Source organism: Tupaia chinensis, unplaced genomic scaffold (genome assembly GCF_000334495.1).
Source record: "Tupaia chinensis unplaced genomic scaffold, TupChi_1.0 Scaffold000612_1, whole genome shotgun sequence".
Classification (NCBI taxonomy): domain Eukaryota; kingdom Metazoa; phylum Chordata; class Mammalia; order Scandentia; family Tupaiidae; genus Tupaia; species Tupaia belangeri.
Window position 1 is genome coordinate 785,502 of NW_006160131.1, and position 11,624 is coordinate 797,125.

The following is an 11,624-nucleotide window of genomic DNA, read 5'->3' on the forward strand; positions in this document are numbered from 1 at the left end:
CTCGGGCCGGGAGGCTCCCTCGGAGGCCGGCTCTGAGCCGCTCCTTCCCGCTCGCAGGCCGGCGCCGGAGCTGCTGACGGTGGTGCTGGGCCAGGACCGCCACAATCAGAGCTGTGAGCAGTGCCAGGCGCTGGCAGTGCGCTCCTACCGCCTGCACGAGGACTTCTCGCCCATCAGCTACCAGCACGACCTGGGTGCGTGCGGGTGCCCGCGGGGAGGAGGGACAGACGTGCGGCGGCTCGCTGCCCCGGCCCCGCGGCCTCACGTTCCTGTTCCTCTCGGGCGGGTTAGCGCTGCTGCGCCTGCAGGAGAGCGCCGACGGCAGCTGCGCGCTCCTGTCGCCTTACGTCCAGCCCGTGTGCCTGCCCAGCGATGCCAACCCCCCCGCCGAAAGTGACGCCGCGCTCTGCGAGGTGGCCGGTTGGGGACACCAGTTTGAGGGTAGGCACTACAGCTGGGGGCAGGAGGGAGACCTCTGGCCACCTGGACAGGCCAGTGAAGCTAGCAACAACGTAGGTGTCGTCCAGGGTCCCTAGGAGAGGTGGCGCTCACCTGACGGCCGTGCAGGGCCCTTGTCTCTGCAGACAGCTCCTGCAGGGGTCTGGGAGTCACCCCCTGCAGGGGTCCTCAGATCTCCTGGGGTGCAGAGAGAACTGCGCTTTCTCTGGGTTCTGGGTTGCAAAGCCTAAGGGGGACGCTCACGTCCCTGAGGTGCAGCCAGCTGACTAGGTGGGGAGCCAAGGTCTGAGATGTTGGATGAGACATGGGGGTGCGGCTCCTGCTTCCACGTCGCAGTTTCAAATCTCGACCCCTCTCTGGACCTCGTTTCCTTGCTGAGCTGGATTAGGGGCAACTCCCTCTGGGGCTTGCTGCGCGGAAGGGCCTGAGTGGTTTAGGCGCGCCGGTGAGGTCCCATCCGCGCCCTCGGGGCGGCAAGCGCCGCCTGGAGCGGGGTTCGGAGGGCGCTCTGGCTTCGCAGGGGCTGAGGAGTACGCCAGCTTCCTGCAGGAGGCGCACGTGCCCTTCCTCTCGCTGGAGCGCTGCTCTGCCTCGGACGTGCACGGAGCCGCCATCCTTCCCGGCATGCTCTGCGCTGGCTTCCTGGAGGGCGGTACTGACGCGTGCCAGGTGAGGCCTCGGCTGGAGGGGCCCTCTCCCCCCGCGGTCACGCTCGGGTCGGGGACGAGAGCTCTGCGCTCCTTGTCCCCGACCCAGGGTGACTCCGGAGGCCCGCTGGTGTGCGAGGACAAGGCCGCAGAGCACCGGCTCACTCTTCGAGGCATTATCAGCTGGGGCTCCGGCTGTGGCGACCGCAACAAGCCTGGCGTCTACACCGACGTGGCCAACTACCTGGCTTGGATCCGGGAGCACACGGCTGCCTAACCACTCGAGTTCACCCTCTCTCCTGGGCCATTCCGAGTGGAAGGATGGCTGGGCATGATCTCGGATAGCAGAGACTGTCCCCCCTCTCCCTGGAGCTGCCATTGCATGCCAGGTGTGGTGCCTGAACTCAATAAAGTGCTTTGAAAATACAGAGGGACGGCTTCTTAGGGGTTCTGCCCCCCAAAGGCCAGGGCAGAAAATGGTGCAAGCCTCTGCACAGCCCTCTTAGGACAAGCCTGTGAGATCCCAACACACATGGTGTAGACTAGGGCCCGGTGACACTGAGGCTTAGTAACCAGGGTCGTGCTAGGAGCGCTGGTATTGCTCCTCATAGGAGACGCACTGACATTTAAAGCTCCCAGAAGAGCAGGCCTCACTGCACCGCACACCAGGGCTCACCTGAGGAGTGTTTTCAGCCTGTAGATGCCCAAGATCCACCTCAGACCAAGTAAGCCCGTATTTCAAAGGAGGGGACGTGGACAGTGTTTTATAAAGTCCCCAGGTGATCCCACCGCACCCAAGGTAGAGTGCCATGGCTAGAATGCTTGACATTTAAACTATGGTGTTTTTGTTACGATTTTTTGCCATAGGGTGCATGTGCTTGCCAGCGGGACAGGAAGTGAGAAATCACCCTCCAGGGGATGGCCATGCGCAAGCCCTTCTCCATCCTCTACAATCCCTGTCCTCCTCCCCTAGGGATTTTGGGTGCGCACATGTGCCTGGTGTGAGTTGTTTCAAGCCTGTGGGTCCGGGACTCAAACTGCAGTTGGCTATGTGAGAATCAAGGGCCTTAACCAGTATACTACCTGCTGGTCTCCAAACTATGGTGTTTTGAAATATCCCCATCCCCACCCCACCTTGAACACCAGCAGCCCTGCAGGGGACTCAGTAGACATGCAAACGCCAGGCCCGCTGTCAGCTTCGGAGTGGAAGCTCTGTGCCAGGGCCCAAGGATTTGTTTTCCTGCCTTCAGAAGACCCTGTCGCTCTCTCATGTTTGACAGATCCAGTCGGGACTGACTGGTTCTCTTACAGGCTGAGAGTCCAGCTGTTCATAAGCCCATTAAAAAAAAAAAAAAGGTGTGACAGGACCAGCAGATGATGTAATGGTTACATCGCTGGACTCCCACGTAGTTGACTGCAGTTCAAGTCCTGGACCCAGAGGCTTGTAACTTACACAGGCACAGGTGCGAGCGTGCCCAAAAGTTGCTGGGTCTAGGACCCGAAATCCGTTGACTACACGGGAGTCCATAATGACCTAGTCATGATGCCACCTGCTGGTCCCAAACCCATCTATTTCATGGTCTGAATATTTAAGTTGGTTTTCAGGGTCCTCTTTCTTCCTTCAGGATTGAGTCCCTCCCACAGTTAACGTCCTGGGAGACAGCTGGAGGTTAAGGTGGCGGATCCCACCTGGTGGGCTGCATAGTTTGTCTCAGATCTGGAGGCCTGAAGCGCAGGCCAGGCAGGGGGCCATGGGCGCCCAAAATCTCTGCAGGAGAATGGGGGAGAAGGGATGGCAGGCCGGCATCCTCCCTGGGAGGTGATTTCTCATCCCTCCTCCCAAGCACTAGCAAATAAAACACAGGAGTAACCACCGGCCTGAGCTGCAGCTCTGCAGTAGGGCTCTGTGCCGTCACTCAGCCCACGTCACAGACCGGCCCCATCCGCCATAGTGCCACGGGCGTTGGCGGCAGCGAAGGGGTGACTCCCAGCGGGATGGGCGACTGGAAGGGCTACATCAGCGCTGTGCTGCGGGACCAGCGCATCGACGACGTGGCCATCGTAGGCCACTCGGACAATCGCTGCGTGTGGGCGTCGCGGCCCGGAGGCCTGCTGGCCGCCATCTCGCCGCAGGAGGTTGGCGTGCTCACCGGGCCAGACCGGAACACCTTCCTGCAGACCGGCCTGAGCGTGGCGGGGGGGCTGCTGCGTCATCCGCGACTACCTGCTGGCGGAGGGGGACGGCGTGCTGGACGCGCGCACCAAGGGGCTGGACGGGCGCGCAGTCTGCGTGGGCCACGACTACCTGCTGGCGGAGGGGGACGGCGTGCTGGACGCGCGCACCAAGGGGCTGGACGGGCGCGCAGTCTGCGTGGGCCACTCGCCACGCGCGCTCCTGGTGCTCATGGGCCGCCGCGGCCTGCCTGTGGGCGGCGCGGCGGGAATAAACGTGGCGTGTGCGGGAGTGCAAATGCGGAACCGGTGGTGGCAAGGGACTTGCGGAAGGGCGGTCTGGTTGGGCGGGGTCGCGGTGTACCCCCACCCTCCGTCCCTGGATGCCTTGCAGGGGCCTCTGGCCTGACAGGGGCTCCTCAAACTCCCCACCTCCGGCCTTAGCTTCTTTCTTCCGGAAGTGTCTCTTCCCATGCCAACACCTCTCTCCCAGCTTTCTAGCCTGTGCCTGGGGCCGCGGTCTGTGGCTCAGGGAGTGGGCCGGAGGCCAGGCCCCTCACTCCCTCCAGTAGTCTGGGGGAGGCACTATAGTCGGGTTGCCTGCCTGGTAGCTTGGAGTGGTTCTGGCTCTCAGCCCCTGTATCTCCCGGAGTCCCTCAAAGGTGGGCACACCGAGAGGGCATGCGTCCAGTACCTTCACAGCCACCTCTGGGGCCCTGCAGCCTTCCTTCTGCCTCCTGCTTTCTGGGGCCCAAAGGCCCCTGAGCCTCTCTGCAGCCTCAGACCCAGGGTTATGGGAGGAACTGAAGAGCTTGGGTAGGTTGGAGGCCTGGTTTCTTTCCAGAGGTGGAGGGCAAAGGTGGGAGGCAGTAGGCCAGTCTCTACCCTGTGCCCTGGAGCCCTGGGCAGGCCCCTCTTGCCCATCCCCCACTGCCTTCCCCATGGGGCCTGCTGAGCCCCACCTGGTATTCATTCTGAGCCCTGCTCTTATCCCAGCGAGAGGGAGTGAGTGTGACAGGTGGGTGAGTTCAGAAGGCAGGGGCGGGACAGAGGTGGAGTGCCTGGGTGAGCTTGCAGACTCAGCTTCCCCAGGACCCTTGCAGTGAGTCTGAGGGCAGACAGTGCTGGGAGTCCCGCCCTCCCTGTGGATGGAGAGCAAACACGTCCGAATGCACGTGAGAGTTTAATTCTCCTCTCCTCACCAGGCAGTGCCGAAGGGGCTGTGGCGCTGGGGCTGAAGCCCTAGGGGGATGAGAAGGGGACGTGGAGGAGGGAAGGTGCGGGGCGGGGGCAGCCAGCCTGTGACGCAGGTACCCAGAGCTGCACACTGCCAACACTCATGGACACAGCACAGGCCTCCACACGCAGACGCAAAGGATGTGAAATCACAGCCACAGCCTCCTGCAAACCCATCTACACACACGCACAGGCTGGCGCATGTGTACGCAGGCGCAGACTTCTCCAGGCGTTCAGGTGGACACGCAGCTCACCACCAAACATGGCCACACATGGACACACACTGATCCTCGGTCCCATGAGTCCAGACTCCTACGGACCTGCATGAGGACAGACCAGCAACCAGAATGGTACACATACACACACACACAGAGTCCCTGCTCTCTCAGGGTGGTGCACACATGTGCACGCACATACACACAGCCCCTGCTCTCTACCTGAGTGGTGCACACACACACACAGCCTTGCTCTCTCCCCGAGTGGTACACACACACACACACACACACAGCCCTGCTCTCTCCCTCCCAACTCTGCGTGTAGGCCCTTCCCTGCTCCAGGCTGCAGTCTGGGCCCACCTCTCTCCCTGAGTGGCACACACACACACACACACACACACAGCCCTGCTCTCTCCCAACTCTGCGTGTAGGCCCTTCCCTGCTCCAGGCTGCAGTCTGGGCCCACCGTCTAGAGGCGTGTGGCACCGTGGTGAACAGGCAGTGCGAGGCGTGGGGAGGGTGTGGCGGGGGGCAGCTCCTCTAAGAAGACCCTGGCGGGCAGTGGGGGTGAGCGCGGCTCAGGCCTGGCGTAGCACAGGGTGGCACGGGCGATGAGGCGGTCCAGGGGCTTCAGGGAGTGCATCCAGCTGGGCAGGAAGTCCCACGTCTGCAGCCACCTGGGCAGGTGCCCAGGACTGCGGCCCTGCAGGAAGTTGACCAGCACCACGAAGGCCAGCAGGGCCCCGAAGGGGGCGCCCACCCCGACCATGGCCTGCCAGCCTGCCATGGAAATGCCGAACACCAGCGAAGGCAGCAGCAGGAAACACACCAGCAGGTAGAGGACGGCGAACCAGCGGTACTTGGCAGTGCGCCTGCCCAGAGCCTTGGCCATGCGGATGGGCAGGCGCGTGCAGGGCACCGGGTACCACAGCAGGATGCCCGAGATGTTGAAAAAGAAGTGGCAGAGGGCGATCTGCAGGGACAGGCAGAGGAGCTGAGCGGACACAGGGCCCAGCTCCCGAGTCGGCAGGGGGCCGGGTGAAGGGGGCTGACCCCACCTGGGCAGCAGGGACGCTACCACAGTGCAGACGCCCGAGCACCCCAGCGCGGCTACGGTGGTTAGTAAAACGACCAGCGGGCAAACCACCGCCCTGAACCCATCACGGGACCTGCTGACCCCTTTCAGGAATTCCCTGGCAGGTCCTGCCAAAACCCAGCAGCTGAAAGGCCCACGTTCATTGCTGGCTCGGCTGCTCTTGCCTCTGGCTGGGCAGCGCCCTGGCCTGTCAATCAGTCCTTTGCTGCTAGACCTACTTCCCCTTTGCCATCTGCCCTCCCCATCCGCCCCTACTTACTCTGATCCCCCAGACTGGGCCAGGCCCCCTGTTAGAGCTCCTCTTCCCGAGGTCTCGAGCCTGGTGTCGGGTCTGTGTGGCCCACAGTGCTTTGCCCAGAGCACAGCGAGCGGGCGTTTTGCACAGTAGCCAGTCACAAAGTACTCACTGCCTGTTGTCACACTGTCCGTCACCTCATCACCTCGTACCCCAGCCCACCGTCCTGCCTCAGGCAGGGCCGCACTCTCCCACGCACCTGGAAGGAGCTGGCCAGCTTTTCCCTGGGGCTGGCCAGGGCAGCCAGGATGGCGGTAGTGGTGGTGCCAATGTTGGAGCCCAGCGTGAGGGGGTAGGCCCGCTCGATGCTGATCACGCCCAGGCCTGCGGGGCAGGAGGGGTGGACATGGTCCTCCACAGCTCCCGCCTCCAGCCCTTTCCCTGCCCCAGCCCTCCCCACCCTGGCCAGTCACAGACACTCACCGATGAGTGGGGTGATGGCCGAGGTGAACACAGAACTGCTTTGGACAACGAAGGTCATGCCGGCACCCACCACCATGGCAAGGTAGCCAGTGAGCCAGGTGAAGGGGGCCGGGAAGTCTGCAAGGAAACCCCACCCGGCAGGCCTGGTCAGTGACGCACTGGAGAACAGGAACCTCCTAGGGGAAGGGGTAGGTCTGCTAGGACTCATCAGCCCTACTCCATGATCCTGGGTGAAAGTCCAGTCTCGGCCGTTCCCTCTGCCCCAGTAGGCTGCCAGCATCCGCATAGCCATCCGCTGGGCTCCCTGGGACACCCTCCCTGACCCCAGGCCCTGGGGCAGATCCTATTCTCCCTCTTTTCTCTGAGCTCCTGCAGCCGGGTGTCACGTGGCCTTCCCCAGTGGGGCCGCTTTCCCAGGAGCTCGGCAGGAAGTTCGTCCTCCCCCAGTGCCCCTGGGAGGAGAGGCCAACAGGAGCCTAGAGGCCATGCTTGGCTCTATCCCCGCCACCTAGCTGACCTCGCTGCCCCGCCATGCTCCTGACCACCCTCCCCTCCACGACCTGCTAAACCACGACCAGTCCCACTCTGAGCCGTTCACTTGCTGTTCCCTTGGCCCGGAGTACTCCTTGCCCACACCCCAGTGCTCCTTGGCTAGGTCTCTGCAAAGCTGCCCTGGGAGCCCTCTGCCCACCCAAAGGGCAGCCTCCTCCACAGCCTGCAGTGCCAGCTCTGCGCCTCCCGGCAGTAACCTGACTTTTTCTCAGGACTCCCCCATTTATTTTCCGCTGCCTGTCTCTACCCCACCACCACCCTGTGCCAGGCACGCTAGGGGCCGACTGCCTGCCCATAGAATTGAGCGGTGGCCTTGGGAGCCTCCATCAGCTAGAACAAAGCCACGGCTGGAGGCAGCCTAGGCCCCCAGCCCTGAGGGCTCTCTCCAAAACCCCTGCCCTGTTTGCATGGAAATACTGAGGATCACGGCAGGAGTCACAGCGGGGGGAGGCCTGGCGGGGCAGGAGGTGGCCACGCCTGGAGGGCCGGGCTCACCGGTGTTGATCACCTTCTGGATGGCCGCGGCCACGTGGCCCTTGAGCAGGGCACTGAGCATCTTGACCAGGAGGATGAGGCAGGTACACAGCAGGGCCAGAGAGCCCGCCAGCAGGATGAGTCCCACGGCCAGGTCAGGCAGCCCGGTGTCCACGAAGAGGTGGCTGCCTGCAGGGGGCAGCATGGAGCAGCCCGGACCAAGCTTGGGCTCCCAGCTGGTGCCCTGCCAGCCCCTGCGGCTCTGAGCCTAAGGCCTTCTCAGGCTTTCTTTGGTTTAGGTCTCAACGTAGGGGCCGACTCAGCCCAGGGGCTGGGCTGGCTGCAACGGGGGTAGGCCCACCATGCCGGACCCAGGTTGTGGGCACTTACATTTCTCCATGGTGGCATTTCCAAGCATCCGGCTGGCATTGGGCTCTGTCCTGGACATGGAGGAAGCCTAGATTAAGAGGAGGGTGACAGAATTCAGGACGATGCAGCCCCATGGAGCTCAGAGGGGGTGAGGAGGGGTGGGGGGACATGGAGATGGGGCTCCTGGCCTGTGACCCTTGCTGCCTGCCTCTTCCACTATGGAAATGTGAACGAAACTTGCTGGCCGGAATCCCGCCCGGCAGAGTTCGGCATGTCCAGCTGGCACTCCGCTGGCCTGGCTCCGGCCGGGCCAGCAGGGCCTGCTCCTCAGCGTGTTCCTCCTCCCAGTGCTGTGGTGTGCACTGACCACGGTCCTCTCTTTCCAAAACTCTCCCAGTGGTTTATTGCCAATCCCTCTCTGGGTGCCCCATCAGCCTCCCACCCACACCCCTTCCCAAGGCACGTCTGCCCAAGCCCCCTTCTCCTTTGGTTCAATTCCTTACCCTGGGATGTGGGGAGAGCAGGGCACAGGGCAGGGGTCTGGCCCCTCAGCTCTCCCCTCTCCACCTACTGTCAGTGAAGTGAGGGGCACCCCAGGGGATCCCTATTCTGACAGCCCAGGGCTAGGCGGATAGCCTGAATGAGGTCTCAGACTGCACAGAGGTGGGGAGTGCTGGGTCTATAGGCAACCGGCCTTCGTAGGTCATGCCCCTGTCACCATCCAGTGACACAGCCAGCATGGCCGAAGCGCCCATTCTAGGAGCGGGACAACTCTAAAGTTGCAGACGTGGCTTCCTGGTCGGCGAGCTCTGCCAGGATGTAGACACTGCGGTTCTGTAGGCCGAAGCTGCTCAGCCCGGCCTCTGGCCCCTAGCTGTGGCCCTCTCGGGTTGTGGAGTTATTGTGGGATAGGCCGGCCACCAGAGCCCTCGCCTCTCCCTGGGGAGGGACTGCAGTTACTCCCAGGCCCACACACAGCTAGGCAGCCAGATGCCCCAGGCCCTGTGCAAACCTAGAGTGCTCCCCTCTCCTGTAAGCAGGTTCCGCTTCTCCCGTGCCCGGAGCTCCACATCCCGCACCCCAGGCCCCTCGGAACCCTGCTGCTGGGGGCGACTCCGGTGGGGTTAGTGCCTCTTGTTTACAGCTTCCTTTTCTCCTAAGCCATGTGCCTTTTAAACAGTGCCTGCTGGGCTAAGAGCCGTGTGGCGTGTCTGCTTCGCCTCGCAGCTTGTCTCAGTGGATGTGCTCCCTCAAGGCGCCAGCGTGCTCAGCCATGCTCCCATTTTGCCACATCTGGGGCTTGGGGCACCATCAAGCCCAGGGCCTGAATCCTAGGCCCAGAAGCCGGGAAAATGCAGTCTCAGATGCGCTGGGTCTGAAAACTAGGCTGAGCTAGGCGTTTGCTGTCAAGCAGATCTGAGCTCCAATGTGTCTTCGCGTGGCACCTGCCCTAGGGAAGTCGCGCTGTCTAGCAGCTCCGCTTGTAAGGCAGGAAGGTCGGCCAGGGAGTGTGTGAAGCGAGCTAGCGGTGGGGCCTGTGCGACCAGGGTGCCTCTGAGTAAGGAAGCGGCTTTGCCCCCTGCTTCCCCCAGGGGCAGGAGCAGGAAGGCTCTCTGTGTGACCCACTTTCCAGGTCAGGACAAACAGCCCCTGTGGACATGCCTGGGAGCAGCTTGATGGAGCTTCCTGGGGGACCTCAGCCTGGAGGCCTGGGGAGCAGATGGCCCCTGGGATGAGTGGGTGCTGGCCACCCTGTGAGGTCTCCTGGGGGGCCTGTCCCGGGGAAGCTGCAGGAGGGCGGAGGACTTCGGGGGTCTCAGCTGGCAGAGTTGGAGGCAGGGCAAGGCTGAGCGCTGAGATTCCTGGGGTCTTGGGATCCTGACCTTTCTGCCTGGGGTTCTGTGACCCTGGCTGAGCCTACAGGGGGAGTCCAGAGACCCCAAAGGGCAAGAGAGGACTATAGAGGTGGCAGGAGGGCAGAGCGGGGTCTACTGTGGGGAGGGAGCAGGGCTGGGGTGGCAGAGCGGAGGGAGAAGGAGGAAACTCCAGACTAGACCAGAGGGCAGAGGCCAGGCTCAGGGCACAGCCCAGGACAAGTTCCTGCCTAGGCCTGGGGCCCGGGGAGCAGGAGGAGGCGGTGGAGGGTGGGAGCTCTGGGGGAAGAGGAGGAGGAATGAGCCTCAGTAGCCCAGGGCTCTCTCGGGGCTGTGCGACACCACTTGGCCTCAGCTTCCTCCTGGGCAGTATGAAGTCCAAATGCTGCCTGCCTTCCCAGGGGCTAGTTGGACCATCTCTAGAAGGGGGAGCTGGGATTTAAGTGCCTGCAGGGACACTCCAAGTTAAGGAGGCACTTCGGAGCCTGAGGAGGTGGCCTGTAGGCCTTTGAGGACCCGGCACCAGGCCCTTTGTTCCTGGAAACACAGGGAGCGCGCCGGGCTTGTGGCGCCATCTGGTGGGGAAGAGGAGCACTCCTCTGTAGAGCACCCCCGCCACCCTGGTCTCCGATGATGCTCTGAGGCCTTCCTGCAGGTGGGCACACGAGGCGGGACCCCTGGCTGGGGTCTGGGAGAGGCCAGATGAGTCAGCCTTCCGCCTGGATTTTCATCCCATCTCAGTCACGCGGACTTAGGTGAGCCATGCACCTCCCTGAGGCCGCTTCCTGTCTGCAGGATGGAGACGTGACAAGCCCTGCCTCCCAGGTTCGGTGGAAGAGGCTCATTTAAACCAGGCAGGCGTCCTTTACCACCCACAGTGTGGTCACACAGGAAGGTGGCCCCGGGACAGTGTCAGGCCCCAGAGTGTCCCTGCTTTTCCTTTCCCCGGACCGTCATCCTCCCCTTGTGGGCGAGGTCGGGTGCGGCATGGTGGAAGGAGGAATGAGAACCGTGGGCAGCAGACACAGGGAGACTCTGTGGCCAAAGGGACACTGGAGTCCTCACCACCCGCACCTCAGCAGAGCGAGCACACGGGTGTGAGTCAGGCTCCCTCAGGGCCAGTCCCAGAGACAGTAGAACCGGGGCACTTGGGTCCTCCAGCTCTGCTAGTCTCTGAGCAGGAAATCCAGCCTTGACCCTGCTGGCGGGGAAAGGGCTTCCTGGGAGAGTGGGCCGCTGGCGCAGTGAAGGAAGGTCTGCTGCAACCCCGCCAGAGCCAGCGACCTGGGCGGTGACTTCACAGGGCTTCGGCTGGAGTGTGAGGCGCAGTCCCCAGCCCCTCGCCCACATGGTGTGTGGCTTGCGTTAGGCGAGGGGCTGTGTGCTGCAGCAGGACCCGGTGTGGTGTGTGGCTTGCATTAGGCGAGGGGCTGTGTGCTGCAGCAGGACCGGCATGGAGCTGTGATTCAACTGGCGCCCAGGCGGTGGACAGCCAGCCTCCAGAGGAGACTGGGGAGGGGGCGCTCTTTTATGGCGTGTTTTCCGTGCAGATAAAGCGTGTGATTTCTAGCTCTTCAGCTTGTGCCGTAGAGCCGGCTTGCGGTGACTCAGAGAACTCAGTGTGTCCAGGAAGCTCATGAGAGGGAGGTGGCTGTCATTGGTGCGGTCACAGAGCCAGTGGGGGTGCTGCTGCAGCTTTGCGGTGACTCAGAGAACTCTCAGTGTGTCCAGGAAGCTCACGAGAGGGAGGTGGCTGTCATTGGTGCGGTCACAGAGCCAGTGGGGGGGCTGCTGCAGCCTTTTTGATGTCAG

General features: G+C 62.9%; 3 protein-coding genes across 3 annotated transcripts in view; 2 read left to right on the plus strand and 1 right to left on the minus strand.

Annotated features, from left to right (window-relative positions):
* Window positions 1–1,534, plus strand: part of F12 (coagulation factor XII) — a gene marked incomplete in the record, with an annotated part of 9,965 nt that extends 8,431 nt beyond the window's left edge. The window contains 3 exon segments of the mRNA XM_014591772.2: window positions 292–441; window positions 980–1,128; window positions 1,216–1,534. Of these exon segments, the coding sequence (XP_014447258.1) occupies window positions 292–441; window positions 980–1,128; window positions 1,216–1,383 (467 nt within the window).
* A 1,493-nt stretch (window positions 1,535–3,027) lies between these two features.
* PFN3 (profilin 3) lies at window positions 3,028–3,687 on the plus strand. The gene is made up of 2 exons (XM_014591730.2): window positions 3,028–3,299; window positions 3,373–3,687. The coding sequence occupies exons 1-2, from the start codon at window positions 3,102–3,104 to the stop codon at window positions 3,685–3,687; spliced, it is 513 nt and encodes a 170-aa protein (XP_014447216.1). The 5' UTR covers window positions 3,028–3,101.
* Window positions 3,688–5,095: 1,408 nt separating this feature from the next.
* SLC34A1 (solute carrier family 34 member 1) overlaps window positions 5,096–11,624 on the minus strand; it is a 13,229-nt gene continuing 6,700 nt past the window's right edge. The window contains exons 8-13 of the mRNA XM_014591731.2: window positions 10,878–11,032; window positions 7,960–8,026; window positions 7,591–7,758; window positions 6,544–6,660; window positions 6,320–6,444; window positions 5,096–5,702 (exon numbers count right to left, since the gene is read on the minus strand). Of these exons, the coding sequence (XP_014447217.1) occupies window positions 5,199–5,702; window positions 6,320–6,444; window positions 6,544–6,660; window positions 7,591–7,758; window positions 7,960–8,026; window positions 10,878–11,032 (1,136 nt within the window). The 3' untranslated portion in view covers window positions 5,096–5,198. The remainder of the gene's footprint in view (window positions 5,703–6,319; window positions 6,445–6,543; window positions 6,661–7,590; window positions 7,759–7,959; window positions 8,027–10,877; window positions 11,033–11,624) is intronic.